The sequence below is a fragment of the Syngnathus typhle genome, linkage group LG4, assembly GCF_033458585.1.
Source record: "Syngnathus typhle isolate RoL2023-S1 ecotype Sweden linkage group LG4, RoL_Styp_1.0, whole genome shotgun sequence".
NCBI lineage: Eukaryota > Metazoa > Chordata > Actinopteri > Syngnathiformes > Syngnathidae > Syngnathus > Syngnathus typhle.
Window position 1 is genome coordinate 5,693,343 of NC_083741.1, and position 25,439 is coordinate 5,718,781.

Sequence of the window (25,439 nt, forward strand, 5' to 3'; positions counted from 1 at the left end):
CATAATCTCACCCTGTCTTTTTGTTTCACGTCTTTTTTGGTCAGTCCTGTTGTTGGCTTTGTTAGAGAGTTATGTCAGTTTACCGAGTCAGTATTTTGAGTTCCGCCAATAAACCCTGGTCCAAGCTGCACTTGGTCGCCCTGCTCCATTTCCACTCTGATTTGTGACAGAATGATCCGACCATCACAGCAACCAGGGCTTGGACCTTCCTCCACCACCAGCGCCCGTCAGCGACGCCCAATCCATGTCCGTCGTCCAAGTATGTTCCAGCGCCATGGGCTTGCAGCCGCCATCGGATCTTGCTCCAGCGACGCCGGACTCACGGCCGCCATCGGAGTTCCCCCGGGCGCCATTGGCTCCGCAACCGTCATCGGACTTCGCTGCCGCGACGCCGGATCTTCGGCCACCATCGGAGTGCTTCTTGCGCCAGCGGCTTCGCGGCCGCGATCGGACTTCACTGCCGTGACGCGGGACCCGCGGCCGCCATCGGAGTGCCTCCCGGCGCCATCAGACTCGCGGCCGCCAAAGGGCTCCACCCCAGCATCACCGGACCCGCGGCTTTGCCGGGCCTCGTGCCAAATAGCCGGCCCCGCGATCATCACAGACCCTGCTCCCACTGCTGAAACACTGACTCCTGCTGCTGCGTGCAGCTCTGGCTACACTGCTTAATATGATGCTTACAGTGCTTGCTGATTGACTGAAGTAGCATTCACAAAGTGGGATGATTGTTGGCAATATTCAGCCCGTTTTTGCTGAAAAACCTTAAGCATCTTATCAGCGTGATTAGGGTGCAATGACTTTATAAGTGCCGCCTTAATTTATTTGGCTTTGTACTGTCCGCTGCCAACATTGTAAAGCACAGTATACACACCGGTCTTTCCTCGTCTCCCATCGTAGTCGCACTGAAGCCGAGTGCTACGTATGCTTCGTCATATTTCCTTGTCTTAGCTTTCGTGTGACTCTCAATTCTCTTATCTCAGTCTCTCTCCGCCCTTCTTTTCAACCCTGTTAAATTTTTTTCCATGGTGTCCCACTGCACTTTTTATTGCCTGCTCTGTGCTGTTCCATACACTCCTCTACACTGTAGAGCAGTGGTTCCCAGAGTGGGCGGTACTGCCCCCCTGGGGGCGGTGGAAAGATCTGGGGGGGCGGTGAGGAAGAAAGGGGCGGTAGGGGGGCGGCAGTCCGAAGTCAGAAGTTTGAACGTTTGTTTGACGATTTGTACACAACACGTGCAGCAGGACGAGTCAGTGGACGACGCATCAGGGTCTGGTTACCACACGCCGCTCTGGCCCAGTCAGATGTACTTTATTGCCTTCCCAACATCATATTTAGTAGAACGGGGCTTCAGTGCAGTCGCCTTGCTTCTTTCCAAGCAAAGAAACCGACTTTCGGTTACTGACCGCGGGGATCTACGACTTCTTCTTAGTGAGTTTCAGCCTGATGTTGAGAAGCTTATGTCCCTGCACCAAGCACATCCATCCCATTAATATTAAGTGTGAGACAATGAAGGTTACTGGTGGAATGTTTATTTACCATTCTATGTTGCTGAAACAGTTAAAACTGCTAGAAAATAAATTGGTTTACTAAATTGGGTTTTATTTGTGAAATACACATTTGTGTTTAACCTTTCTCTTTTCAAATTGCAGCATACCAAATATCAAGAAAGAGGTGTTTGTTTCCATATGTGTCTGTGTGTGTGTGGGGGGGCGCTAGGAATTCACTGGGGAGCCAAGGGGGCGCCAGCCTCCAAAAGTTTGGGAACCATTGCTGTAGAGCGACTATTCCTTGCCTATCCAGTGATACCGCCACTCCCACCTACTGCATTGGATGTCTAATTACCCTTTAATTTAGTACAGCCAAAAGAAAAGTATGTTCCCTGGTGTCACACGCGCCCCCCTTGGTATCGCAACGCGCCCCACTATTTGAGAAGCACTTAAATGGAAGTGCTGTATAATAGTCGGTTGGTCAGTCAATCAAAACAATACAAAACCCGCACAGATAGAGCTGCACTATTCTGATATGTATTGCCCATGTAAAATGTATTTTTTTCCAAACAGAAAATTCTATTCTACTTATTAACTCTTTAAATACCAAGCATTTTCAGAAAAGACAACCCCAAAAATCAAAGCCGATTTTGAGCATTTTCACTTATTGATCAAGGCCTACAGAATACTGTTTGCTATTATAATGTAAACATACCGTATTTTTCGGATTATAAATTGCTCCGGAAAATACGTCGCATTAGCCATAAAATGCACACACAATAAAGTGAAAAAAACATATAGAAGTCGCACCAGAGTATAAGTCGCATTTTGCAGAAAATGTATTCGACAAAATCCGACACCAAGAACAGACATGAACTAGCAACAACAGTATCGTTTAGATACGGTATGCTAACGTGACGTAAACACAAACGAAGATGTGCACCCCAGATTTTAGGACAATAAATTAGTTAAATTTTGCGCATTATACACGGAAAAAAACGGTAACTATAACATAAATAACACCTTTATCAAAGCATCTGTGTCACTCACTATGTAAACAATGCTGCGTGTGCGCCGCGCCGCCGGACTCGTCGTCAGTTGCCGTTCAAATTATTCCACAGGCCCTTATAACAATATATAAATTATATATCAAATAACTATTATATAAACAACAATATTATCAAACCATCTGTGTCACTGCAAATCATTAAATCCATCGATCGTCATTTATGGAATCAACGCCGCGTGTGCGCCGCGCCGCTGACGTCCGACTCGTCGGTTGCAGTTCAAATTATTCCACAGGCCCATATAATGATATATAAAGTAGACGTCAAATTCATATTATATAAACAACAATATTATCAAACCATCGGTGTCACTGCAAATTATCACATCGATTGATCGTCCTTTAAGGAATCAACGCCGCGTGTCCGCCACTGACGTCGGACTCGTCAGTTGCAGTTCAAATTATTCCATAGGCCCATATAATGATATATAAAGTATATATCAAATTCCTATTATATAAAGAACAATATTATCAAACCATCTGTGTCACTCCAAATCATTAAATCCATCGGACTCGTCAGTTGCAGTTCAAATTAATCCACAGGCCTATATAACGATATATAAAGTATATATCAAATTCCTATTAATATTATCAAACTATCTGTGTCACTCCAAATCATTAAATCCATCGATCGGCCTTTATGGAATCAACGCCGAGTGTGCGCCGCTGACGTCAGACTCGTCAGCTGCAGTTTAAATTATTCCACAGGCCCATAAAAACGATATATAAAGTACAGTCAAACCTCGGTTTTTGAACGTTCCGGTTCTCGAACAATTCAGATTTTTTTACTTCGGTTATCGAACAAAAATCGGAGGTCAAACCTCGCGAGATGAGCCGGGAGGACCCGAGAAAACCAGACAGCGCGGCCCGGATGCCGACTGACTCCGTTGTTATTGTATTTTCGTTACTTTGAGGATTGTATTAACCCCTAATCATGCCTCCAAAGAAAGCAAGTGGGAGCAGTAAAGCCATCCTAAAACACAAAGACGCTCTTAAAGCAATGCGACAGTGAGCGCATGGCGCGCTGCGTTTGCGCAATCGGACCAAATTAAGCTTCCTGCGCACTTAGGTCCACTTACATTTTGAAAAGTACATTAGGACTATATTATAATATTTTCTAAATTTCAGCGACGGCTCTGTCACAATAATACGACCAGCGCGGTGCAGTTGCGCGGTCGGCGACGCGCTACGGTTGTGCGTTCGGCGGTGCGCTGCAGTTGCGCGATCGGACAAATTGCGCAACGCAAAAAATGCTTAAAAAAGGCATTTTTTTTGGTCTTGGAGCGGATTAAATTCTTTTCCATTACTTGTAATGAGAAAAATAGATTCGGAATTCGACCGATTGGCTTCTCGAACCGCCTTCTGGAACGGATTGTGGTCGAAAACCAAGGTTTGACTGTATATAGCAAATTCCTATTATATAAACAACAATATTATCAAACCATCTGTGTCACTCCAAAACATTAAATCCATTGATCAAAATCTTCGTCTTTTATGTAAACAACGCCACGTGTACGCTGCGCCGCTGACGTCGGAGTTGTCAGTTGCAGTTCAAATTATTCCACAGACTCATATAATTATAAACAACAATTTTATCAAACAATCTCTGTCACTCCAAGTCATTAAATTCCGTGATCGAATCCTTTGTCCTTTATGTAAACAACCGCCGTGTGTAATCCCTTGCTACATTGCGTTTCGTTTACCGTTGTTTCACTACATTGCAGATTTTTGAAAATTTGTGAATAATTTCACATATGAGTCGCTCCTGAGTATAAGTCGCCACTCCACCCAATCTATGAAAGAAAACACGACTTATAGTCGGAAAAATACGGTATGTGGTCCCAAATTGGATTGGATTAGTCCAGGGGTGGGCAAACTTTTTGACTTGCGGGCCGAACTGAGTTCTAAATTTGGACCGGAGGGCCGAACCAGGAGCAGATGGATGTAGTGTTTGTGTGAAGTAATATAAACGACCTGTAAAGGTCATTGCATAAAAGGTTTTGGCCATTGGTAGATAGTAAAGCATGGATATTCAAAAAATGTTTTTTGAAAACAAATGCATTTATTATGATTCTCATAAAATACGACACTGTTATTATGAATCACAGTCTCCATCACTTCAGTGCCTGCAGGTCAGATTAATGAAAGATGTTTATCTTATGAGACCACATCAAACGGCAAACATTCTGACCAATATATCATCTTGAAGAATCGGTGAAAGCATACATCCAAATAAAGTAATCAAAACGGCAACACGGTGAGGGGTATCTGAAAATCAGAGCTGAGTTTTAACTCACAAACACCTGGTAACAGAGGTGAGGAAACGGGAAACACTTCCTTAAAGTAAGCCTTTAAGAACTTTACAGGTTAAGATTAGTCGCAAACAGGTGGTGCATCAATGTCCTTGAGCATCCTGCATTGTTTGAAAATGAGAATGGTCGCTAGTGTTAGGGTTTACAGATTATCTTGATCGTATGATTATGTTGGAATGTAACCTGTAACAATTAACCTGAACTGAACTGATTGACTAGCTGCAGAGGAAGCAATCAAAGTTGCTTTGTTTACACAACGTTGTAAAAGACCCCCTGCTATGCTTTGATCAGCAGGCCAGGGGCTTCAACCCCATCCTGTCCACTCTCACCCCCACTCTGTTTCTCTCAATAAAAATGCTCCTGCAAGGGGCCTGAGTGAGACCTCATTTGATCATCACTGTACGCACAGCGATGAATGACTCTCCACCTGCAGGTGTCTAAAAGGACTTAAAAAATAAATGCAAATTGCTTCTAGAAGATACATAAGAAATTAGTATGTGCTGTCCTTGTGTGCGTGGGAGGAACCAGCTCATGATCGACTACAGGAAATCGCCAGCCTGTGACGAATCATTGGTGCTGGGACCTACCTTCCGCGCGCGAGAGCTGTGCATGTGTGTGCGTATGTGTTAAAATGATGAAATTGGCTAAACGTTTAGTGTAAAGAAATTTGGTAGACCGTGGTCTATCCAATTTGCTCCGCAGAACAGAAACGATTCTGAAAGATAAAAATGAGAGGAAAAGACAGAAATCTGTTTGCGAGCAGAAACTGATCCACACTAGTGCATGTTAAGTGTAGAGCCCTCATGAGTAATTAAAAAAAAAAAAAGAAAATAAAAAAAGAAAACGACAGACCATGCTTTCAGGAATTGGAAGAAGAAAAATTGTGAATTTAAGACATTGTAATGCTACATTTAATAGGAATAATTGATTTAAAAACAAAGAAAAAATTCTGATTATTAAAAACTGGAGAACCAGTAACACATGCAGAAGATGTGCGAACTGGGAAATTGAGAATTGTTTTGGAAAGAAAGTCAAATTAAATGATGATATATAGAATCACGTAGTAAAGAACACATCTTCCAAAAACGTTTGCCAAGGTGTGAGGCATGGGCGTTGCCAAGCCTCAGGAGGAGGCAGTGAGTAGGACAGATAGTGAAAGATAGTAAAAATACAACACTTTAGAACATATGGATTCTCTAATACATTTGGTGTCATACCATCCATCCATCCATTTTCTGTACCGCTTAGTCCCCACGGGGGTCGCGGGCATGCTGGTGCCTATCCCAGCCGTCATCGGGCAGTAGGCGGGGGACACCCTGAACCGGTTGCCAGCCAATCGCAAGGCACACAGAGACAAACAACCATACGCACTCACACTCACACCTAGGGACAATTTGGAGTGCTCAATCGGCCTACCAAGCATGTTTTTGGGATGTGGGAGGAAATCGGAGTGCCCGGAGAAAATCCACGCGGGCCCGGGAGAACATGCAAACTCCACAGAGGGAGGGCCGGAGGTGGAATCGAACCCGCACCCTCCTAACTGTGAGGCGGACGTGTTACCCAGTGCGACACCGAGCCGCTTGGCATCATACCATTAAGTTAAAATTTTCTCGCTCTTTTCAAACTTTTGCTGTACACAATTGGAAGATTATTGAAAAATTACTAAAGAAGCTATTAGGAAGTGGTGTATGTGTTTGGAAGGGCACGTGCTTAGGCGCTTCCCTGGCTAATCAACATTTGTTTGACTGATCAAAGGAACCATTTGCTACAGGACTTAACACCCATTCCCCCAGCCCAGATCCGACCAAGACCAGAGAATCTCCTTTAAAACAGGAGGCAATAAATGGGATAGCCCCTGTCATAAATGGTCTTTGGTTAGGAGAAATCATTAGGAAGTGCTCAAACTCTTCTCGCAAACACTCCTATCTGCCCAGTTCAAAAGGGCAATAAAATTGACTACAAGAGCTGCAAAGAACAGATGAAGAATAGTCCTTGGCATGATCAGAGCACTCAAACTGAAAGATGTGTCAAATGCAAATTTACTGCCGCCTGATCTTTCTTCCCCACAGGTCAACAACCGCCCCAAGCCAGGAGACTGAGACGAACGACATAAAGGTCATCATAAAGAACAAACTGGGCCAGCCATGGTGGGAGGGACCATTCCAAGTCTTGCTGACTACCCCCACAGCACTGAACATTGCTGGAAGAAAAATGGTGACACCTGTGCTTGTTGTGCTGCACAAGTGCATATACAACTTCTCAGACATGACGGATGTGATGACTATAATGTGCTGCGAAACGTGGATTGCGTAGATCTTTAGCTGAGCATGTTCTACAGAAACTTGATGATTTGACCATCGAAAATGCCTTACAAGTGATGGATACAAAGATATACTGTTTCTGTGTTTTTCTTTTTCTTTTTTTATTGATAGCATTCTGGTCGCCTAAGGCAGAGGGACCGTGTGACTCTTTTCCTGCAGTAATCTAGCCGCAGGCTTTTCACTCACACACAAAATTCGGACTGGAGTATTGAGGGAAAACCTCATCTTCACTGGAAATTATTGCTGTCATTGTAGTATTTTCTTACTTATGTTTGATTGATCGGGGTTGACATAATCATATGATAAAACAGGAGGGATATGTTAGGGTTTACAGATTATCTTGATCGTATGATTATGTTGGAATGTAACCTGTAACACTTAAACTAGCTTGTCCTGTCTTAACAAAAGTAGTAGAACAAAGTGCTAAGATCTTTTGAACTGATTGACTAGCTGCAGAGGAAGCAATCAAAGTTGCTTTGTTTACACAACGTCGTAAAAGACAAACCTTGGTTTACACCGAACCTCAGGAGGCTGCGCAAAGTCAAGGAGGAGGCCTACAGGAGCGGTGACCGCGACCTGTTCAAGTAGACCAGAAACACACTGAACCAAGAGGTCAGGAAAGCCAGAAGGTGTTACGGAGAGAGCCTGAAGAGACACCTCTCTGCCAATCCTGATCCCTCAACAGTGTGGAAAGGTCTGCAGAGCATCACGGGCTTCAAGAAACGAACTGTGGACAGCCCAAGGCTTGCTAACCAGCTAAACAGGTTCTACTGCAGGTTTGATCGGTCCTCCCACACAACGGGACTTCCTGGAGCACAATCTACATACTCACCTCTCCCCACAACTGCTCTGTCCACACTCTCTCTCTTGCAGAGGCCGCGCCCGCACTCCAGATCCGCGAGGAGGAAGTGTGCCAGATGTTCCGGAGACAAAAGACCACGAAGGCACCGGGCCCAGACGGCGTGTCACCTTCCTGCTTGAAAATCTGCGCTGAGGAGCTGGCGCCCACCTTTGCACAGATCTTCAACCGTTCTCTGGAGCTGTGTGAGGTGCCCTCGTGCTTCAAGAGCTCCACCATCATTCCAGTGGCCAAGAAGCCCGCCATAACAGGTTTGAATGACTATAAACCTGTCGCACTGACATCTGTGGTCATGAAATCTTTTGAGAGGTTAGTGCTGAACCACCTGAAGGATGTCACGGGTCCCCCGCTTGACCCCCTCCAGTTTGCCTACCGGGCAAACAGGTCAGTGGATGATGCGGTCAACATGCAACTGCACTACATCCTGCACCACCTGGACACCCCAGGAACGTACGCCAGGATTCTGTTCGTGGACTTCAGCTCGGTGTTCAACACCATCGCTCCTGACATCCTCCAACAGAAGCTCATCCAGCTTGCGGTGCCTGCCTCCACCTGTCAGTGGATCACCAGCTTCCTGACCAACAGGAAACAGCGTGTGAGGCTGGGGGGCATCACATCTGACTCCCGGAACACCAATACTGGAGCCCCTCAGGGGTGCGTCCTCTCCTCACTGCTCTTCTCTCTCTACACCACCGATTTCTCCTCAGATGACTCTCCTGTGAAGCTCCTGAACTATGCAGACGACACCACTCATCGGACTGATCCAGGACGGTGATGAGACTGCGTACAGACAGGAGGTGGAGCGGCTGGTCCACTGGTGCAGCCAAAACCACCTGAAGCTGAACCCGCTCAAGACCGTGGAGATGACAGTGGACTTCAGGCGTGACCTTTCACCACTTTTACCCCTCACTATCCGCAGTAATACTATTCTCTCCACAGACACCTTCAAGTTCCTGGGAACCACAATCTCTCAGGACCTGAAAAAGACCGGCCACATAGACTCTGTCCGGAAGAAGGCCCAGCAGGCTGTACTTCCTGAGACAGCTCAAGAAGTTCAACCTGCCGAGAGAGCTTCTGAAGCCCTTCTACACTGTCATCATCCAGTCTGTCCTCTGCACCTCCATCACTGTCTGGTTTGGATCGGCCTCCAAACAAGACAAGCACAGACTGCAACGAACAATCACGACTGCAGAAAAGATAATTAGAATCAACCTCCCATCTATCCAAGACTTGTACCTGTCCAGGGCCAGGAAACGTGCAAGGAACATCTCTACAGACCCTTCTCACCCAGGTTGCAGTCTGTTTGAACTACTCCCCTCCGGACGGTGTGATAGAGCTCGGTAAGCCAAAACCAGCAGACACAGAGACAGCTTCTTCCCCCAGGCTGTTGCTCTGATGAATTCACACCACTCTTAGAGTCTCAGAGTCATTACTGTGCAATAACATCCTGCTCTCCACACCTTTTTTGAATTTGTCTACACTGTTTGTACTATGTGTCCTCTCTGCATCCATTGCAGCCTGGTCATTCTGGAAGAGGGACTTTCCCATCTGTGGTCTCTTCTCAAGGTTTCTCATTTCCCTTAGCTGGAGTTTTGAGTTTTTCCTTGCCCTTTTGGGAGTTTAAGATCAGGGGATGTTTGAGAATATTTGCCATTTTTCACATGTCCTGAGTGTTGTTAGTCACCTAAAATTTGAACAGAAGGTGTGATTTACCGAAGTCAAATTCCTTGTTTGGCACGCTCAAACATGGCGAGTAAAAACTCTTGAATCTTGAAATCCTGGTGCGGATTAAAGAACCGGATTTAGACCACAAAAATGGTTCGCTTCCAAACAAATTCTGGTGCGGTTCGCTTCAGGTGTGAATACAAACGGCGTAGATCTGAACCAACAGCACAATTATGCAGAGCAGGAATGCAGGAGTCAAATTTGATAAGAACTCTGTGGTACAGCAGTTTAAGCTCACTGGAGCTTGTTCATATCCACCTCCTCCCAATATGAACCTAATAACCGTAACTCTGACTGCATTAGAAGAGCCTCAAGCATTTGTGGTACCTTTTGATCAAATATCTGTGAAAGATGAGTTTCATGCCCTCTTCCAGCCAGCTGTGAGGGGACTGCCGTGTGACTCTAAGAGGGTGTGTGCCTGTGTCAGTGCGTGTGTGTGTGTGTGCATGCGAGAGAGAGAGCGAGAGAGAGAGACAGAGAGAGAGAGAGACAGAGAGAGAGAGACAGAGAGAGAGAGACAGAGAGAGAGAGACAGAGAGAGAGAGACAGAGAGAGAGACAGAGAGAGAGACAGAGAGACAGAGAGAGAGAGAGAGAGAGAGAGAGAGAGAGAGAGAGAGAGAATACGTGGTTATTGTAGCGGGAGAAACTGCTGAGTGTGGTGTGATGGAATTTTTGCATTAGTACTTGTGCGAACAAGGAAGTTGGGAGCAGTTGTTTTCAGGACTCACAGGGAAGATACCCTTGGGAACTTCTGACTGAAGATAATGAAGATGGCTGAGGTAAGATGATAATTTCATAAATTCATTTTATTCCCACACTGCAGTGAAGCAAGTTTGATAAAGGTAAACTGAAGTAAAACTGTGTAGATCCCTGACAGGTACAACTTGGCTTTTTTGGATGTATGAGTACATTTGCCACATTCATTAATTTTTATCCCTATTTGAAATTCTAAATTCTGGCATGAATGTTGATGCCAGACGCACGCATTTAATTTACATTCAGGAAAAGTTTTAAATACACATTCCAATATTTCCTTTTTATTATTCTTAACCATTTATTCCATTAATGTCCATTTAAGCGGGACTTTAATTTATCTAGAACAGTGGTTCTTAACTTTGTTGGAGGTACCAAACCCCACCAGTTTCATATGCGCATTCACTGAACCCCTCTTTAATTAAAAAGAAAATTTTTTTTTTTCAAATTCAAGACATCATTGTTTTTTACTGGCGCACAAAATGAGCCAAGCATGAACATCACCTTGTTCAAAGTACAAAACCAACACAATGCATGAACTGAAAACAAATTACATACCTGCAAATAAGTGTGACTTCTGCTGTTGCGTTTGAGAGACCAGTTTAGATATGCGTCATCACATATTTACACGATAAATCAGGTGTGTTCGGACCTGTGGAGGCTTTGCCGAACCACTAGGGTTTGATCAAACCCAGGTTAAGAGCCGCTGATCTAGAACAATCTTTATATTTAAATGTATTTTGTTATAGGTTAATAATCATAGCTACAATCGAATTTCTCATCATCTCAAAGTCAACTAAAAATGCACACAGGAGTGGTACTTGTACATTGTAACACTGTAATGCTCATGATCTCATTTATCCATTCTCTGTACCACTTAGCCTCACTAAAGTTCCAGGTGTGCTGGAGCCTATCCTAGCTGAATTTTCGATGAGAAATGAAATTCTATAGCAGTCAATAAATTAACTTATGGATATGCACAATATACACACTGCTTTTACCAAAAATATTTTGTTTATACTATGTTAAAAAGAGATTTGGATATTAACTACTACATATCAAAATATGTTGTTGAAAAAGTTACCATATCAATTCATATAAACTGACCACATGACAATTTAGATAACCGGATCGCTACCCTTTGATGCCAGATGCACGCATCTGATTTACATTCAGGAAAGTTTTTTTAATACACATTCCAATATTTCCTTTTTATTATTCTTACCCATTTATTGCATTAACGTCCATTTAAGCGGGCTTTAAATTTATCTAGAACAATCTCTATATTTGAATGTATTTTGTCATACGTTAATAATCATAGCTACAATCCAATTTATCTATCATCTCAAAGTGAACTAAAATGCATACATGTTTGGTACTTGTACATTGGAAAACTGTCATGCTCATAATCTCATCTATCCATTCTCTGTACCATTTAGCCTCACTAAAGTTCCAGGTGTGCTGGAGCCTATCCTAGCTGACTTTTAGAAGAGAAATGAAATTCTATAGCAGTCATTGTGTTATTTGAAATTAAATTATGGATATGCACAATATACATACTGTTTAACCAAAATAATTTTGTTTACACTATATTAAAAAGAAAATTCAAGTTATTAATTACTACCCATCAAAATATGATGTTGAAAAAGTGACCATATCAATTCATACAAACTGACCACATGACCGTTTAAATAGCCGGATCGCTACGTTTTGATGCCAGACGCATGCATCTAATTTACATTCAGGAAAGGTTTTTAATACACATTCGAATATTTCCTTTTTATTATTCTTAACCATTTATTCCATTAACTTCTATTGAATCGGGCTTTTAATTTTTCTAGGAAAATAGCTACAATCCAATTTTATATCATCTCGAAGTGAACTAAAAATGAATATATGTTTGGTACCTGTAAATTGTAATATTGTCATGCTTATCTTATTCTCTGTACCACTTAGCCTCACTAAAGTTCCAGGTGTGCTGGAGCCGATCCTAGCTGACCTTTAGATGAGAAATGGAATGCGAAATGGATGCCAGCACACTGCCATGCATATTTTTAGAATGTGGGAGAAAACCGCAGAACCCAGAGATAACCAACACAGACTCAGGGAAAACATGGAAACTCCACATAGCCCCAATGCAAATGCTGCAATGTTAGTCATAGATAATCAGCCTATCGGGGCGAATACGCCACATTTAGGTTCATGTTTGCATCGACTTTTATTTTTAATATTAATCTGAAGTCTGATAAATAATCATGAATAGGTTACTTGAGATGTTAAGATGTCTAAATGCACATCACACTGGTGACCTGTTGGCCAGTAGCTGCTTTGGGGATAAATTGTTTGTGTACTTCATTCAAAGATAATAGTTGTAATTGAGAGATTAAAATTTAACTTGTATTGAATGTTTTAAAACTTAAGTTGGACTGGAACATTTTAGGGAGTTATTCATTTGTTACAGTTTCATTTAACTTTATAAGACATGCTGCTGAGCTTTGCAGCTCCCAGTGCTTTGTGTTACAATTAAAAGTTGGTATCTTCTCTACGGATTGAATTGTATTGTATTAAACAAACATTTACATGTGCTTTTACAGGAAATTAAGTCGTTTGAATAATTAAAAATGTTAATGGCAAAATGTTCCCTGTACCGCAAAAAAATATTGGCTCCAAACATCAGTTATTGGGCCCAGTTACTAATCAGTATCGGCCTTGAAAAATTAATATATCAGTCTATCACAAACGTGTAAAAGAAACACTAAACATTTGGCGTAGAGAACATTGTGGTTATTTTGCAAGGCTGGCCCTGGCCAATATGGCAACCCTTCACTTACATAAATTTAAAAAAGTTTCATATTTACCATTGTTAATTTATAAGATTTTCTGTGGTCACGTCAACAATTTTTTCCTTCTCGCCACTAGGTTGTAATGAGAACCGATACTTTGGTACCAAGTCGAAGGCAATTTTCTAAAAAATGACGGTACTGCCTTTTCGGCAATGCCCGAAGTAACATTGGTAACAAAGGAAGGCGGGAGATGAGGCTGCCTTTTTTGTTTTGTTCAGGGGGGTGTAAATGAGCGGTTATCTAGCAACCCACACAGCGTCTGATGACGTGGTTCCCTGCTACATGTGCTCTCACAGCATGCAACATGGCAGTGGCACGCGCATTGGCGTCATCTACAACTGCATCAATAGCAGCACCTCCATTTGTTGAAAATAAAAACACCAAACAGTAAGGTATTGTGCATTTAGGGTACTTTGCATTTGGGGTTGATGAACGGCGATTAATCGTTAATTTTCAAATATCTGTATGCGAAAGATGCCGTCAGCCTTTCTAGACAAGAAGGGAAACACATCCAACTGAGCGAAACATCTAAAACAGGGGTCTCAAATTCAATTTACCTCGGGGCCAGTGGAGGCAGAGTCTGGGTGAGGCTGGGCCGCATCAGGATTTCCACAAGAAAAGCGCTGATAAAACATTCCAATGTTCTCAAATATCTTTATTTTTAACACAAAATAATGAATTAAATAAATAAATGAAAAATGAATAAAATCTGTAATAATAAAATAATGATCATACAGCAGATACAGACGACTGAAGAAACCACATATTGACTGACGAGAAAAGCGCTGCTAAAACATTCCAATGTTCTCAAATATTTTTATTTTTTAAACACAAAATAATAAATTAAATAAATTAAAAAATTAATAAAATAAATAAATAAATAAAAAATCCTGCTTTAGCAATATTCTCACTAACGACGTAGCTAGCTTCGACTGCTGCATTATTCTCTGTGGTTGCTTTCGTAAAGAAATCGTGTTGCCTCAGCAAACGTTTTGTAAGACTGGCAAGCGAAAATACCAGGGAGATGAGAGAGCCAATCCTCTCTCATCTCGCTGGTATTTTTCGTACTCCTCAGCATGTCTAGTTGTATAATGACGTTTCAAATTGTATTCCTTGTGCACCGCAACTTTTTCAGTGCAAAAATGACACGTCGGGTGCCTCTGTGCTCAACAAAGAAATATTGCACTCCCCACTTTTCCTGAAATTGTCTGTGCGCATCACCGACGTTTCTTTTCACTGCAGGCTTTAAAAGAGACATCTTTGGGGCTCTGTAATATGTGATTCCACTTGGAGTCAGTCTCGGGTTTAACTTTAACTTTCAGTTGCGCAGGGCTGTGGCGCATGCGCACTTTCGCTCTCCGATCGTTATCGGAGAAAGGGGCAGATCGTATCGGATAACGACAGTTAACCGAATTTCTCAAGTGTAATGTAAATGCACTTACTGTTAAGTTTAAGTTTCACTCGCGACGCGCCTTCAATTAATTGGAGGACTGTGGGCGCCGAGCTGAGTCAGCGGCTTCACGGTTTCTCCTCCGCCCAGCTGACTGGAGAAATGAATAAGTGAGCATTGAGCAAGGCGATGTCCGGACCCCCAGAGCCATATACCTCACCGTGATTGGTTCATTCAGCTCCGCACACGTCAAGTGTCATTTATATCAATCTTGCGGGCCGCACTGACATTAATCTTTCTGATCTAAAAGAACAACATCCAGACTTGTACAAAGAATTCAAGGTGAGTGCATTTTGATTCCTGTGTTACCGTTGTTGCCCACATTTAATAACATTGCTACAAGTTTAGCCTTTATGAGCTGCTTGGCGATGTACCGTTAACTTTATGTCCAGCATCGTGTGTGTGTGTGTGTGTGTGTGTGTGTGTGTGTGTGTGTGTGTGTGTGTGTGTGTGTGTGTGTGTGTATATATATATATATATATATATATATATATATATATATATATATATATATATATATATATATATATATATATATATATATATATATATATATATATATATATATATATATATATATATATATAGCACAGGGGTGGCCAACCAGACTAAGAACCACAATTTTTACTGTGTTACCACAATGAGCCACATCATACACATGAACTACCCCCCAACCAGTCAGAGACTAAGCACCGCATTATTTTGTGTTACCGCAAAGAGACACATCATACACAAGCACACATGAACTAACACCCACGAAAAACCCCCACAAATGTTGACATTTAGATTAGATTAGATTCAAATTTATTGTCATTGTACAGCACAAGTACAGTACAGCGAAAAGAACTTTGACAACCAACCAGAAGTGCAAAAACCAGTAAAATGCAGAGTAAAAAGTAATACTGAGCAATAGGTAAAGTGCAATCAGGTAAATATGAGGTGTGTTATTCTATGCGGGATATTATACATGAGGGACGAGTACGGATATGACTAGCTAAGTGTGTACAATAAGGTGCAGTAGAGCAGATATTTGCAGGCGGTTCTAGAATGCAAATTATAAATATAGGGTTATAAATATGCAACATAGTGTCAGTAACCAGATATGAACAGATATGTACAAGGGGAGTAAGAGTGATGAATACAAATATAGGATAGGAATGCAGTAATTATGTGCAGATATGGACAGTCTATGCAGGTAATACAGGATGGGGGGGTGAGGGGGTGATTCCACTGGGGCGGGGGATGACTAGTGATCAGAGTCCCTGTGCAAGGGGATGGGGGGGGTGACTGGGTGTGGGGTTGTTGTGCTGCAGGGTGCAGGGGGAACGTAAAGGAGCCGCATGAAACCAAGCAAGGAGCCGCATGCGGCTTGCGAGCCGCGGGTTGGCCACCCCTGGTATAGCATAATAATTAGGTAACGTTGCCAGGCAACCATTTCCTGAATCGCTTAACGTAACGTTAAACAACCCTGAAATAATGCATGTTATCAAACGTTATTAGTTGTTTTGATTGTGTGTGTGTGTGCGTGTGTGCGTGCATCCAGTTGTAATAGACTATCATTCATTATCCTTTTGTCATTCAAATTTTTTAAATAGGACATCACAAAAACAGTTTCACCATCAGTGGTGCAAAGAACTGTGTTAAAAAAAAACAGCGTTAGGCAATGGTGTTGTTTTCTCAGTAAGGGGATAAAATAATTACTTTCCCTGTCCCAACAACGCCGTTGATGTTATTGATTGAATAAACTAACAGTGAATAAACAGTGATTGAATAAATGAACAGCGATTCAATAAACTAACAGTAATTCGAGCGGATCCTAGCCAAGACAAGTGAGGAGTTTCCGGGTTAACTCAAGTCAGTAAGCAACTGGTTAAGGCCAGTGTTTTAACACGTGTCAGTGTTTCAATATGCGTGGCGAAGCACACTATTTATTTTTTTTTGTTTCTCGTAGCACACTAGTCACACACAACACAAACGGAGAAGAGGCAGAAATGCAAGGACAGGAGCAAGCTGATGAAAACATTTTCAAGGTGACGATATAAACATTATTTCAAATTTATTGAGGTTAACGGCAAAAACATGCACACAACGTGTACATTTTTTTTTTAACTAACGCAAATAGTAACCTTCTCTGGTAACGAGTAACTTTTGTTATAAAGTAATTCAGTTATTAACTCAGTTACATTTTTGAAAACGTAGTGACTATATGTAACATTACTTTTTAAAATCAATGTTTCCCAACATTGTTCACCACAATACGTCTGTAAATTACTGCTTGCAATCTATACGTGTGCATGTGTTAGTACAGCCTCTGCTGTTTTTCTACAGTCAATAAGGTATACCTACTAAATTAAGTCTCAATGTTCGAAAAGTTTTCACAGTATCAGCCAGATGAGGACTTCAACGGGGAGGACAGACCAGAGCCAAGCCAGCGCATCATCATACCCATCCAACAATAAAGGATGCTTTTCAGAAGTGCACAAAATATGATCCTGACTTCACATCAAGCAAAGAAATTAGATTGGGAAGTTACTCTATTCATATGCATGGTTCACGTCATTATTTAATACTTGATGAAGGCTAGTATATACTGCAATTGGTTGGTAAATAAGCACAGTATTATTATTTTTTATACTTAAATGCTATATGCACTATGATACACAGTATTTTATTTTATTATTTAATACTTGAAAGGTAACCTAGACTGAAAAAGAAAAAAACGTAATTAACAAAAAAAATAAAATTGAGGTAATCCGTCACGGTCAATATTTCGGCGTCAATCAATCTAAAAACTATTCAACTGGTGTAACCTCTGCGTTTTACCTTCAATTATTGTCATTTAAAACCGACCTATACATATACTATATTTTATGCCCTAATTTGAAGTAATTACCATATTTTTCGCACCAAAAGGCGCACTGGATGAAAAGGCGCACCCTCATTGAATTTTTTATTTTAGAAATTATTTCATAGGGCGCACCGGATTAAAAGGCGCATAAAATAGAAGCTACACTGCAACAAACTGAGGTTGACTAGGGTTGGGGTATGCATCCACTAGCCAATAACCAATGAGCCCTCTGTGAACAATCGCGTTTCTCAAACAATCGCCTATAAAATGATCAGAACTGACTAAAGTTCGATCTAACACTGGTACTTCTTACCTATGTTTCCCTTCCATATCGATCCGTAAATTTACCGTATTTTCCGCCCTATAAGGCACACCTTAAAACCTAAATTTTTATCAAAAGTCAACAGTGCGCCTTATAGTCCGGTGCGCCTTATATATGGATCAAGTGATGAATTTATTGATCCATACTGGTTGTACACAGTGCTCTGCCAAAATGTTTTAGTACGTTTTAGTACGACTAGTAAATTACAAGGTTGCATCGCTTCCCAACATTACGGTAACTGTAGTCAGGGGGCGTCACCGAATAGCTGCTATACGCGCGAGGCTATTTCATGTCAAAATAGGCTGCTCTGTTCATGTTTCGAGTAAATCTACGGATCGATATGGAAGGGAAACATAGGTAAGTAGTACCAATGCGTTAGATCGAACTTTAGTCAGTTCTGATCATTTTCTAGGAGCTCGTTTGAGAAACGCGATTGTTTACACTTTGCTGAGGCTCATAGGAAATTGCGGATGGCTAATGCTATAACGATAGCTGCTATACGCGCGAGGCTATTTCATGTCAAAATAGGCTGCTCTGTTCATGTTTCGAGTAAATCTACGGATCGATATGGAAGGGAAACATAGGTAAGTAGTACCAATGCGTTAGATCGAACTTTAGTCAGTTCTGATCATTTTATAGGAGCTCGTTTGAGAAACGCGATTGTTTACACTTTGCTGAGGCTCATGGGAGATTGCGAGCTGAGACTCATGGGTTTTTGCGGATGGCTAATGCTATAACGATAGCTGCTATACGCGCGAGGCTATTTCATGTCAAAATAGGCTGCTCTGTTCATGTTTCGAGTAAATCCACGGATCGATATGGAAGGGAAACATAGGTAAGTAGTACCAATGCGTTAGATCGAACTTTAGTCAGTTCTGATCATTTTATAGGAGCTCATTTGAGAAACGCGATTGTTTACACTTTGCTGAGGCTCATGGGTTTTTGCGGATGGCTAATGCTATAACGATAGCTGCTATACGCGCGAGGCTATTTCATGTCAAAATAGGCTGCTCTGTTCATGTTTCGAGTAAATCCACGGGTCGATATGGAAGGGAAACATAGGTAAGTAGTACCAATGCGTTAGATCGAACTTTAGTCAGTTCTGATCATTTTATAGGAGCTCGTTTGAGAAACGCGATTGTTTACACTTTGCTGAGGCTCATGGGAGATTGCGAGCTGAGGCTCATAGGAAATTGCGGATGGCTAATGCTATAACGATAGCTGCTATACGCGCGAGGCTATTTCATGTCAAAATAGGCTGCTCTGTTCATGTTTCGAGTAAATCTACGGATCGATATGGAAGGGAAACATAGGTAAGTAGTACCAATGCGTTAGATCGAACTTTAGTCAGTTCTGATCATTTTATAGTAGCTCGTTTGAGAAACGCGATTGTTTACACTTTGCTGAGGCTCATGGGAGATTGCGAGCTGAGGCTCATAGGAAATTGCGGATGGCTAATGCTATAACGATAGCTGCTATACGCGAGAGGCTATTTCATGTCAAAATAGGCTGCTCTGTTCAGGTTTCGAGTAAATCTACGGATCGATATGGAAGGGAAACATAGGTAAGTAGTACCAATGCGTTAGATTGAACTTTAATCAGTTCCAATCATTTTATAGGAGATCGTTTGAGAAACGCGATTGTTTACACTTTGCTGAGGCTCATGGGGGTCTGCGAGCTGAGGCTCATGGGAGTTTGCGGGTGGGTAATGCTATAATTATAGCTGCTTTACGCACAAGGCTATTTCATGTCAAAATAGGCTGCTTTGTTAATGTTAACACACACACACACTTCACACGCTTCATACAATAATCAAATTCACACACCCTAAGACTCACCCATGTACACTACACACACGTGCTCTCAGATCCTTATGACCAAACGTGTGCCTATACCCTTTTGCCAGTTTGCCTGTATGCCCCTATGAGCCACAGTGCCTGTTACTTTTTTGCCAACAATTCAGTAAAGCAATCAAAACTGAACCACGTCTTCCCTCTTGTGTTCTGACCGACACCCGGGGGCGAAAAGAGCATAACATCCAAGCCAACTCCCTATACAGTCCTCAGGCTCCCCAACAATAGCGGTAGCAGTTTGCATTATTTTATTGCAATGCTTTTCCTTATTCAAATTTGTTTCAAGACTACAGTTAGTTAGACTTCACTTTGTTGGTTAATGCAGTTATTGCAATTTGTTTGTTTTATCACAGAAGATAGGTTTATTTACATTTCAAAAACCAGAAGCCATTCATTTAAAAATGTGATTGCACTTTAGTTTACATATTTAAATGTTCAGATATTAAGATGTGATACAGTTTTTGCATGATTTGAATGAGGCAAAATAACATGCTTTTTCTCTCGAAAATATTGTTATAATTGTTTGTTTCAGATGTACTGTAATTATTTTCTGTATAAAAATTAAATTTGGTGTTCAAAAAGTCTTTTTCAAACTTGAGTCTTGAAAAAGATGGGGTCGTCTAATAATCAGGGTCGTTTTATATTTGGGCCAATACGGTACTTTTTTGTCACACTGTAATATAATAGAATGATTAAGTTTGTAATGTTTCAAAGGTTCAGATCTTCTTAAAAATGAGAAAAAGTACAGGTATAGGAAGATGGGACAATTAAATTAACATTTCTGCTTATGATATTGTAAAGAGTGCACTTACCATAAACAGATCTTTGGTAGCTGGTTCCCTTAAGTTAAAAATTATGTGACATTAGTACAGTATTTAATATTTAATGGGTTTACAAAAACAAAGTACATTGATTAACTTTAGGATTATAACTTGGTGATCGTAGTGGTGACCCTTGAGGTTTAGCGCGGACGGCCCATCAGCTGGCCAACAGGCGGAGAGAGAAGACGCTTGGTCAATCAGTGCTGCAGGGACTTTAGTGCGCTCAGTAGTCAACGTGTGACTGTCGTGGTAGTAAGTCATGTGATTTCTGTAATATTTTATTCCATACTAACTATGTCAGCCAAAAGAAGAAAGTAGTCAGATGAATATGTATACAACACAGATTCACATGGAATGTGACGGGAGTGAGCGTCCTATTTGCATGATTTGCAAAGCCAAGTTGAGCAACTATTTTCTCGGACCGGCTAAACTAAAGGAGCACTTTTTGAAGCTGCATGGAAACACAGAATACATGAACACAACACTTGTTGAATTCAAGGTGAAGAGAGCCAAATTCAATGAAAAGGGCCACTCTGCCTGCTCTTGGATTTATTGCTGTTAACAAACCAATCCTCACAGGATCGTACGAAGTTGCTTACCTGATCACAAAACAGGGCAATTCATGAATTCTGTTGGTTTTGTTCTTTGAAGAAGGTGATGTTCACGCACAGCTCATTTTGTGCACCAACATTTAAAACAATAATTACATTCTGTGTCTTGAATTTAAAAAAAATGTGCATACGAAACTGGTGGGGTTCGGCATAACAAGGTTAAGAATCACTGCCATAGACATATTTAAATGCTGGAAAATACAACTAAACTAAGCTGCACATAATGGCAAATAACATGAATGTTTTCGACCGGGTCATTTTCTTGAAAAGGAATAGTATAGATATAGAGGTTGTCGGTTTGGCTACTGCCTTCCTGTGCGGAGTTTGCATGTTCTCCCCATGCCTACAGGGGTTTGCTCCAAGTAGTAGTTTAATTATCTCCCACCAGCTCAGTGGCCTAGTGGTAGAGTGTCCGCCCTGAGACTGGAAGGTTGTGGGTTCAAACCCCGGCCGGGTCATACCAAAGACTATAAAAATGGGACCCATTGCCTCCCTGCTTGGCACTCAGCATTAAGGGTTGGAATTGGGGGCTTAGATAACCAACTGATTCCCGAGCGCGGCACGGCTGCTGCTCACTGCTCCCCTCTCCCCCAGGGGATGGATTAAAATCACACGGGGATGGGTTAAATGCAGAGGACAAATTTCACCACACCCAGGTGTGTGTGTGACGATCATTGGGACTTTAATCTTTAATTTAAGAACATGCACGGTAGGCCGATTGAACACTCTAAATTTTCCGTCAGTGTGGGTGCGAAGGGTTGTTCGTCCATGTGTACCCTGCGATTAGCTGGCAACCCTTTGCCTACTGCCTGGAGTCAGCAGGGATAGGCCATAGGGTATAAATCTATCCATCCAACCATTTTGTGGATGAAACATGGGGGAGAATATTATCCATCCATTCATTTATCCATTGTCTACCAATAATCCGGGGTCAAGTTGCGGGGGCAGCAGCTTCAGCAGGGAAGCCCAGGCTTCCCTCTCCCCAGCCACTTCATTCAGCTGATCCCGGGGCATCCCAAGGCATTCCCAGACCAGCTGAGGGACATAGTCTCTCCAGCGTGTCCTGGGTCATCTCCGGGGTCTCCTACCTAAGGAACATGCCCGGACACCTCACCATGGAGGCGTAATAATCAGGTGCCTGCGCCACCTCATTTGGCTCGTCTCAACTCGGAAGAGCGGTGGCTTGACTCTGAGTCTGTCACGGATGACCGAGCTTCTCAACCTATCTCAAAGGGAGAGCGCGGACACACTGCGTCAGAAACCCATTTCGGCCGCTTGTATCTAGGAACGTGTTCTTTTGCTCATGACCCACAGCTTGTGACAGTAGGTGAGGGTGGGAACATACGTAGATCTACTGGTAAATCGAGAGCTTTGCCTTTCAGTTGAGCTCCTTCACAACTCATACAGAGTCCGCATCACAGCAGACATTGAACCAATCCGATATCCTGCTGCATTCTCTACCCTCACTTGTGAACAAGGCCTCAAGATTTGAACTTGAAACTCCTCCACTTGAAGCAAAATCTCATTCCCTTTATTCCAGATTGAGGACGATGGTCTCAGATTTAGAGGTGCTGATTTTCATCCCGACCACTTTACACTCGGCTGCGAACCAGTCCAGTGAGAGATCCCAATTTGTAGAAGCCAACAGCACCACATCGTCTGCAAAACGCAGAGATGCGATACTGAGGCCGCCCCTCAACGCCTCGGCTACACCTTGAAATTCTGTCCATAAATTTGTTTTAACAGAATCAGTGATAAAGTGCAGCCTTGACGGATTCAAACCTGTACCAGAAACAAATCTGGCTTACTGCCATAAATGTGGACAAAACTCTGACATTGGTGGTACAGGGACAGAACTACCCTTACCAGTGGGTTCAGTATTCGACATCCTGATAGACCCTCTCCAGCACCCATGAATTGTCCCCCTTCTTAAAAAGGGTTAGTGTTACCACCCTGGTTTGCCAATCCACACTCACTGTTCCCGATGTCCGCGGGATGTTGTAGAGGCGTGTCAACCAGAACAACCCCACAACATCCAGAGCTTTTTGATATTAGGACCTCGGGTGTCCAGGTGCCAAGTGCACATAAGGACACACTTATGCTTCAATAAGAGTGTTCATTCTGGACAATTTGGATGAGCACAGAAGTCCAACAAGAGAACACCACTTGGGTTCAGACTGGGGGGCCCGTTCCTCCTAATCACACCTCTCCAGGTCTCACTAGCATTGCCCAAGTGAGTGAAGTCACCTTGTAGAAAGATGGAGTCCCCAGATCACTCTCCAGCACTCCTTTTTGGAAAAGTCCAACCCCTCTTTAAAGGACTCGTACCACAGCCCAAACTGTGTGTTAACTATGTCTAGTCGGACTTTATCTTTCTCACACCCAAGCCTGGGATCCTTCCCTGCCCGCGAGGTGACATTCCATGTCTCGAGAGCCAGTTTCTGTCATCGGGGATTGGACCCCCAAAGTCCTCGCCTTTGGCGGCCACCTAGCCCACTATGCGCCTAATTCACTAGGCCCATTGAAGGGGAAGACCCATGTTTCCTTTTTAGGCTGCCTGGTCGGACTCCATGTGTGCAGGCCCGGCCAACAGACACTCACCTTCGAGCCCCACCTGCAGGCCTGGCTTCAGTAGCAAAAACATCCAATACGATAAGAGGGGGTAGAAATTAATGAAGCAAAAAGACATTTATAATGTGGGCTTGGGAAAATAATTACCTTCCTCTCTTTGAATGACCAGCAGCCGCCATGCATGTGTGTTGGGGTTGTGTCTGTTCGTGTGCGTGTGCGGGCATCTCAGAAGGTGTATGTTTCTGCCTGTTGAACATTCTGGTGCACCTGTTTGAGATGTATATTGTGACAAAGTAAGCAGCATCAGAATTGTTTTGGATTAGCCGAATTGGACATTTTTTTAGCTGTTCACTGATGAATTTTGTTACTGAGAGATGAGAAGTTTTTTTTTTTTACTTGACCATAGTTAAAAGAAGGTGAACACAAGCCAGAGCTAAAAATTAAAAAGATTAAAATTGCTAAGATGAGATATTTACCTAAATGTTTACTGCTCTGTTTTTACTGTTCACATGAAAAATGATCATTTTTAAAACATTCTGAACCTTGACATTTATACTTTGTTTGGTAGGCTATCTGTTGCACTTTGTTGAATTGCAACTGTGACAACTTTAAGCCTGGAAACCAGAAAAGACGTCAGTGTGAAAACTGCAAGCATGGCTGGGTTGCACATGGTAAGATCTGAAATGCTTTCTCATACAATTGACTTGGAGTTCCACAGCTCTGAAAATGGATGACAGGCCATTCCTAATTGACAGTACTGTAATCTCTGGACTATAAACCGCACCAGATGATAAAATGCACCAGCTAAAATTAGGGGAAATTCTTGTTTTATTCATATACAAGCCACAGGTGTTTTATTGTTGAATTATCATTTGTAATAGAATATACACAAAGAGGATTGTCAGGAAAGAGATGGTTCTTTGGGGACGCAAAAGGATGAAGGAGCTCTGCAAACATGCAAACATGCATAACCTCAGCGACAACTATAAGAGACTTAATGTGCAGGGAACACGAGCAACATACAACTAATAATAAATAAATTAGGACCACTTACAGGGGTAAACTTGGCAATGCAATTCAAGGTACACATAAAGCTCCGGAGAAGACATGACCCGGAAAAAAAAAATACTGAAAAGGGTGACGCAGCAAGATGTCATCAAAAATAGCCCAGTGCTGTCTAGTGGCCAGAGGAAACCTCTACAGTAAATGCAGCAGCCCTATTTTCTTTTGTCTCCCATAATGATGGTTTGTTTATGAAAGGTTACTTTCTCTGGTAATGTTCGTCTTAATCTCGTTCTGTTTCTTGTTCGTGCCAATCGTGAAGCACTAAGCACAACATGCGATCGCCACGCCGCTCTTCTCCCAAGTGACCCTGTGTCTGGTCACATATCCCTCTGTCCAGCAAAACGGTGCCGCACAACAGCGGTCCACAACCATAGATATGCCGCACCAAACTACAAACCGCAGCCGTTCAAAGCTTGTGCAAAAAGTAGCGGCTTATAGTCCGGAGTATGTAGTCAGTAAAAGTAAGAGTGTATTCAGAAAATGCATAGTTTGCTCTGTGTTGGGCCCTGCTGTCAGTTGAATTACATTTT

The 25,439-nt window shown here is 42.3% G+C and overlaps 1 protein-coding gene and 1 long non-coding RNA gene across 6 annotated transcripts in view; one reads left to right on the forward strand and one right to left on the reverse strand.

Moving 5' to 3' along the window:
* Positions 1-9,636: 9,636 nt before the first annotated feature.
* The window catches only part of LOC133152900 (zinc finger protein basonuclin-1-like), a 44,356-nt gene continuing 28,553 nt past the window's right edge, over positions 9,637-25,439 (forward strand). For 4 of the 5 annotated variants that reach the window (XM_061276865.1, XM_061276867.1, XM_061276869.1 and 1 more), the window contains exons 1-2: positions 9,637-10,551; positions 24,413-24,515. In XM_061276865.1, the coding sequence (XP_061132849.1) occupies positions 10,537-10,551; positions 24,413-24,515 (118 nt within the window). In that variant the 5' untranslated portion in view covers positions 9,637-10,536. Of the gene's footprint in view, positions 10,552-14,962; positions 15,101-16,769; positions 16,849-17,190; positions 19,302-24,412; positions 24,516-25,439 lie in introns of those variants that run through there. The other variant, XM_061276866.1, reaches the window with a different exon arrangement.
* On the reverse strand, positions 11,006-14,926 carry LOC133152901 (uncharacterized). The gene is made up of 2 exons (XR_009714202.1): positions 14,811-14,926; positions 11,006-13,991 (listed from the first exon to the last, which is right to left on the reverse strand). It is a non-coding gene; the product is annotated as an uncharacterized LOC133152901 (long non-coding RNA).